The sequence below is a fragment of the Oncorhynchus keta genome, chromosome 13 (assembly GCF_023373465.1).
Source record: "Oncorhynchus keta strain PuntledgeMale-10-30-2019 chromosome 13, Oket_V2, whole genome shotgun sequence".
Classification (NCBI taxonomy): Eukaryota; Metazoa; Chordata; class Actinopteri; order Salmoniformes; family Salmonidae; genus Oncorhynchus; species Oncorhynchus keta.
Genome location: NC_068433.1, coordinates 15,694,155 through 15,701,188, shown reverse-complemented (window position 1 = coordinate 15,701,188; position 7,034 = coordinate 15,694,155). Strand labels below are relative to the sequence as shown.

At 39.3% G+C, this 7,034-nt stretch overlaps 1 protein-coding gene across 1 annotated transcript; it reads left to right on the top strand.

Moving 5' to 3' along the window:
- The first annotated feature begins 2,497 nt into the window (after window positions 1-2,497).
- On the top strand, window positions 2,498-4,861 carry LOC118392623 (homeobox protein HMX1-like). Its single transcript, XM_035784668.2, has 2 exons — window positions 2,498-3,207; window positions 3,941-4,861. The coding sequence occupies exons 1-2, from the start codon at window positions 2,907-2,909 to the stop codon at window positions 4,549-4,551; spliced, it is 912 nt and encodes a 303-aa protein (XP_035640561.1). The 5' UTR covers window positions 2,498-2,906; the 3' UTR covers window positions 4,552-4,861.
- The last annotated feature ends 2,173 nt before the right edge of the window (window positions 4,862-7,034 follow it).

The following is a 7,034-nucleotide window of genomic DNA, read 5'->3' as shown; positions in this document are numbered from 1 at the left end:
TTCTATGAGGAAATAGCAAGTATTTCTTAAACGGTCTGAGGTGGGGTTTTTTAAGTGTTTTTTTCACCAATGTATGCTTTAACCACAAATACCAGTGTAGGATGAGTCAACAACATTATTTTGGGATGAGTTAACAGAATATTCACTTTTAAAAGTGAGATTTCACTGGATAGTTACTTTAATGTAAAGTGCCAATGTATTTTTCATCTGTGTTTTTCTCTCAGTAATATATAGAGTGAAGACACTGTATAAAGTTATAGTTGAGGTATTTTCACGCTGTATGATGATAGATTCCGCTGAAAGGCTATGCCGCCCTAGTCACACAGTCTCTAGGATGACCAACACAAGACGTCATGCAAAGAGCTGCAGACCCTGAAATATTATATATGCCATAATTATTATATATGCCATTATATATGCCATATGCCATTATATATGCCTCTTAGAAATGAGTCATATGTTCTCAAGTCCAGCACGGGTGAATTGCACAATTAGTCACATCATATGTTTATCTTGAGACAATTATGAAAAATTGGTGATGCGTGACGCCTGTAGGGTTATCACAGATCATATCACACTTAAAAACAAAACAAAAAGAATGTGTCAACTGACCTAATAGATGTTAATCCTACAAAGCACAGGAAATAAAGGAGATTCTGTTTTCAGAATTAGGTGGACAGAACTTGGTGGACCATCAACAATCCTAAATTCAACCCAAAAAATTACTGTGACTAAGTAAGAAAGTACCCAATAAAACAAAAATACATATGAAGTCAATCTAAAATAACAAATTGGGAAAATATTTCATCTATGCATTGTATGGTGTCCAAAATGAAATTATAAACTGAGTGGTTCAAGCCCTGAATGCTGATTGGCTGAAAGCCGTGGTATATCAGACCATATACCAGGGGTATGACAAAACATGTATTTGTACTGTTCTAATTACGTTTGTAACCAGTTTATAATAGCAATAAGGCACCTCGGGGTTTTGTGGTATATGAACAATATACCAGGGCTAAGGGATGTATCTAGCCTTGCGTTTGAAAATAACAGTCCTTAGCGGTGGTATATTGGCCATATACCACACACCCTCCTGCCTTATTGCTTAATTATTATTATTTTTAAACACATATCTGGCCATATGATACACCCCATTCTCTACGAGGCAAATGTGATGTTAACCTGCATTGTTTCCATAATAAAGAGATGATTAAAACAAAATATTGATTAGTAATGCACTTCATTAAAGGTTATAACATTCAATAAACATTTGGAACATTAATGGTGGGTTAGTTTTACTAAATTGTGTTTGCAACATTGTTTGGTGTTTTACTGGCCAAGTTTAGAGCATAATGTGGAATTGTAAATCAAATTAAAAGTCATAAGCAATAGCAGAGTTTATGCAATTTTTATGATAATAATAATACTATACACAACTTTCCTAAACTGAATTACATTGCTTTCCTAAAGACTTCAATTAAACATTAACACATACTTTTTTATTTTACTATGCAAGTCAGTTAAGGACAAATTCTTATTTACAATGACGGCCTAGAAACAGTGCCTTGTTCAAGGGCAGAACGAGAGATTTTTACCTTGTCAGCTCGGGGATTCGATCCAGCAAACTTTCGGTTACTGGCCCCAACGGTCTAACCACTAGGTTACCTGCCGCCCCGATATTAATACAACATACAATAAAACATACTATACAATACACAACTTTTTCGAATTTTAGGCCCAATAAGAAATGATACTTCACATGCAGATTTGCATTATTTCTGTTCGTTTACGACTACGCAGGAAACCACTTGAATGTAGGCGACCCTGTCATAATAACCCTGCATTTACTATTAGTTTGGCTAAACAACTTGAAAGTTGATAACCCTACAATAACTGCACAACTTGAAAGTTGATAGCCCTACAATAACTGCACAACTTGAAAGTTGATAGCCCTACAATAACTGCGATATCATTATTTGACTGAGATAACTTGGGACGCATATTGGAAACCAAAGTAGGCTTAACTGTTAAACGTAGGCCAAATAAAAAACTAAAACATGTTGACTAATCATTACAACATAATAAGCCTTTTCAAATAGAGGAAAACTAGTCCCAGATCAATTGCTTCCATTTCCTGCTAAATAATGCCAAGTTATCATTGGCCATAATGACAAATAGTGCTAAATTAATTCCTGCAATATCGAAATCATATACCTGTATTTCCTATTACCTTTTAGAGAATGGGTTTTAAAAATGCTTAGCTAAACTGAATTGATTGTGAAATGCTGTTGATATTCGATTGATATTCAATGAAATGCACGTGTCCATCCTCCTATCAATTGAATAATTACTGCACGAGAACGAATGCATGCATGCAAATATGGATGGACAATAAAGCTAGAGCTTGCATAGACAGAAGTAGCCAATAGGAGGTACTGTGTCATTCTCCAAGAAGTGGGCTCTTCTTCTACCATGCATCCCAGCCCGGGGACACAGCCGTATCTCTGCTTTGATTTGCTCCCTAATTGACCTAAATAAAGTATCTGAGAGACAGGGTCCCTCCAACCCCTCAAGGCAGACTAGAACACAGTGTAGTAGCTCAATGTGAGTAATTATCTTATTTTCTATAGTAATCTTGCTCTCTTCCCCCACTGTCCAATCGCAAGACGCAATTTCTTTGCTTCGCTTGGATCTCGCGCGGTTGAATTTATAGTGGTTTATCTGCGGATTCTCTCAGGGTCTCACACTCTTCACTCGAGCTCTCATGGATAGCTCGACAGACTTCGATAGAAATAGTAGGCATAACTGAAAAAAGCAAAAAATACATCCAGTAATGTCTAAACAGCACGTAAGTATTTAAAAGTAATTTATTTATCGGTGACTAGGTGGTTTGAAAACGTAGAAATATGCTTGATAAGGAAACGGAGTCTCAACATCATGGTCCAACGTCAAGAAGCTCATCATTTTCAATTGAGAATTTACTTCGCTCTACTAGGACTACAGACAGGCGGTCTACGACCGAAGATGAGTTTTTTTTTAAAGAAACGGGACTGTCTTTCAACCAAGTCGCCGTCCTTGAGAGCCGCTGGGGCCAAGTGGAGCGTCAAGTGTCCTACTTTGGGTTAAACGCCCAACGCCTTGCTGAAGCCGGTTGCATTTCGGACTGGTGTGGGACATCGCCCAATAAAGCTTGCAGCGATTTACAGAGTAAGTGTCACTTTTGTTAATTGGCCCTTGTGTTTATGCCTGTATGAAAGCGACATAGCCTAAACCCACACCAAACTGTAGCTTGCTTACTGCTAGCTAATAGCCTACACTGTTCAGGCTGATCCGCTCAACAAGGAGCATGTGAGGATAGCCTACGCATTTCCTCAAATAATGACGGTAAAAACAACGTGAACGAGCTGTGATCTACAATGCTTGGAGGTTTCTGTGCGTAATGTTAGCCATCATTTGCAATGGCAATACACAGTAAATGGTGACATGGTAGTAAAAATAGACAACATTACATAGCATTTTTTTGTCATGCATAGCCCATATATCATGCAACAAACGATAACAGCACTAGTGTATTCTCTCTTACCCGGTGCGTAAAACATCTCCATGCGGTACTTCTTTACGCGGGGTATGGCACGCCACTCAAATACATTTCAAACGTAACACTGATTTGGAAATTGAGTTTATAAACCATAATTATGGTGCTTATACATTTGCAAGGCTACTGTGTTTCATTACAAGTTTCATTACAAGCTAGAGGTCATCGTTTTTCAAGTCGATATGTGGCCTGGACTACCATCGAAAAATGCAATAACGTATCAGGGTTGATATCATGATTGAGAGATGATCATGCACTTATTGATCTCTATTGGCCGGTGCCAATAAAATGTGGCAGAAACAGTTTACCAATGGCATTCTTCATGATACTCCCCGTTTATTTCAGGTCCGCAGTGCCACTCCAGCAACTCAGATGACCCCGGATACTCCCTACCAACCAGCGACCGGGATTCCCCGGCTCTACCGGAGCCGGTGGAAGACCACGACGAACGGAACGAGAGGACAGAGGGCAGTCAGACAGACGACAAGGATGACGAAACAGGATCCTCCTGCTTCGCGCGAGACGACAGTGACACACCTGATACGAAAGCAGCTCGCAAGAAGAAGACCCGCACCGTGTTCAGCCGGAGTCAGGTGTTCCAGCTGGAGTCCACCTTCGACATGAAACGCTACCTGAGCAGCACTGAGCGGGCGGGGCTGGCCACTTCTCTACAACTTACCGAGACTCAGGTTAAGATTTGGTTCCAGAACCGCAGGAACAAGTGGAAGAGACAGCTAGCTGCCGACATGGCGTCCACGAGCATCTCCTTTTCGGCCCAAAGGATTGTCAGGGTTCCTATTATTTACCACGAGAACGCTTCACCTGGGACACTGAACGCAAACCTGGCACAGGTGTCGCCACCCTTAGTGGGTTTTTCGAGTACTGTGAATTTTCCCATCTCCCAGTTCACACACCCCATGTCTTTTATAAGATCACAAATGACAGGCCTAGTGTGAGGCACACATTATTGGTGTATTATATTAAACTAACAATTTAAGTATTGGACACAGTAGAGATAATCCCTTCAAGAGTTTATTGCTGAGGGTGACTTTATTGCAAATCACCAAGATCACAGCCACATTCATAAGGGGATGACACACATTGAGCAACCTGTGTAGCATATAGCCTCAACTACTTTATTTTAATATGCAAGTTATGAGCATGGGGTTACTGGAACTGTATTATTTCATATTTCTTATTTAAACTGGGTTTCAGTTGACATTTTGTACACAAGAGTTGTCTGATCAATGTAAATAAAATAGATGAAGTGCACACCATGTTTCATGTTTATTGTGTTTTTACGAAAAGGCCTGCTTTGTATTCTCATAATTAGCACGAGGGTATATTAAGTTGATAATTAGTCTCATTAAGATTCTGTCTAACCAATGGCTAGGCCTATGTCCATTGAAAATACACTGAAAACCTAATCCAACCGCAGTAATACGCATTTTCCCTTTCATAATACATAAACATTCACCAGGATATTTTCAAGGCCAAATTGTCTATGCCCCTGCATTTAGGCCTAATTTGCGAAATTCCACACCAATGTTGAGTAGTCACAGATTTCTAAAGTGACGACTGAAAATACCTTTCATATAGTTTATCAGTGTAATGGAACGTTTCACAGTTTTTGACACTTCGAATTGAATGTATTGGGTACTTACCATCAGACTAAAATTGTCAATAAAGTTATGTAAAATGATTCATTAAATTAAATAGATTAAATTAACCACAGTAGAGATAATGGAAATAGATTTTCGTCAAATTAGGAATTTGTAATAAAACATTTGGAATATAGGCTAATTGGCCTCATATCCTAACATAATAAATTAACCTATTACATTTCCCAAACCTCAATCTCCCTATAGCTTTCTGATGTGAATACTCAAAATAAAATGAAACTACAAGACGTAATTATGATTCATCTTTTGTAGAGTTAATATCAGTGCCCGCATAACGCATTAACGTTTCAATGCATATGATTAATGGGAGCAAACGTGATAAAGTATAGGCCTACATAGCTGACTGGTTCATAACAGTCTCAAATGTATGAATGTGACCACTTCAAATCAAATCAAACGTTATTGGTCACTTACACATATTTTGCAGATGTTATCGCAGATGCAGCAAAATGTTTTGTTTCTAGCTCCAACCGTGCAGTAATACCTAACAATACAAAACAAATATTGTTTTCCACTCCATATAGGCCTAGAATATATATTTTAGCTAGCATATATGCCAACTCTTCATGTAATTCTGAAAACCATTGGTAAACATCTAAAGAAAAATCGTTTGGACACTTATTTAACTGTATCGTGAATATTCCCCCGAAAACACAAGGAAACAATTCAGGAGGTTAACTCTAGTCTTGCCTAAGGATGCTTCCCGCCATCGTCTGATATTTGGCGTCACGCTGCCTCCCAATCTCACCAATCAAAAACTGCTAAACCACAGTCTTCTGGTTCATTGAATAACGCTATCCTACGCCCTGGTGTAGTTGCAATCGAGGAGCAATGGTGCTTGGAGTATATCTAGGCTTCGATGTTTTGGGGAACTCAATTCACCATTTAGAACACAAGGAAAATTATACATTTCGGGGAATATGAACAAGGAGGCTATTCCCTGTCGGACTGCTTCATTGAAATTCACTATTGACAATATTCTTAATCTGAAGCAAAACAACAAGAGCAATTTAGACGCATATGATGCAAAAGGGCAGAGCGACACCAGGTGTACAAATTATTTTACGCCCCGATATGAGGACTACGATGTTCAGAGAAGTCATGAGTCAGACTACACGACCCACGAAACAGGTGAGCCCATATTTGGTTGTTTAAATAGCCCTTTAATGTTTTGCATTTGTTCATTCATGGTAAACAATAACAGCTGAGCAATTAAAACACTATCTAGCCCAGGCTACTTCAAAGTCTGAGTTATGTCATTTTTCATATTCCACTTACTGTGATCCAGTGGGTTTCACAGATTATATACGAGTTGGTGTCAGCATTGCATCAAAACACGTTTTATCGCTTCATTTCACAGCGCAAACAAACAGCGCCCACCACGATGCAGCTTGTGTGCGTTCAGTCTGTGCGGAGGACGTCGACGCAACGAAGATGATTGACACTTGTCCAAGGACAGAGAGTACGAGCAGCTGCGACGATGTATCTGAGCAACATGAAGGAAACTCGAAAACCAAAGCAATGGCAAAGAAGAAAACACGCACGATATTCTCCAAGAGACAGATTTTTCAGCTGGAATCTACCTTTGACATGAAAAGATACCTGAGCAGTGCAGAACGAGCATGTCTGGCGAATTCCTTACAACTTACCGAGACCCAAGTGAAAATTTGGTTCCAGAATCGCCGGAATAAATTGAAGCGACAGCTATCCACCGACATCGAAGGACCAGTTCCAGTCGACCACTTTTCAGATTCCGG

What these genes read in the sequence shown, in the direction of transcription:
- LOC118392623 (XM_035784668.2), top strand. Translation starts at nt 2,907, where the DNA reads ATGCTTGATAAGGAAACGGAGTCTCAACATCATGGTCCAACGTCAAGA. An exon ending in AGCTTGCAGCGATTTACAGA is followed by an intron (nt 3,208 to 3,940) that starts GTAAGTGTCACT and finishes CGTTTATTTCAG; the next exon opens with GTCCGCAGTGCCACTCCAGC.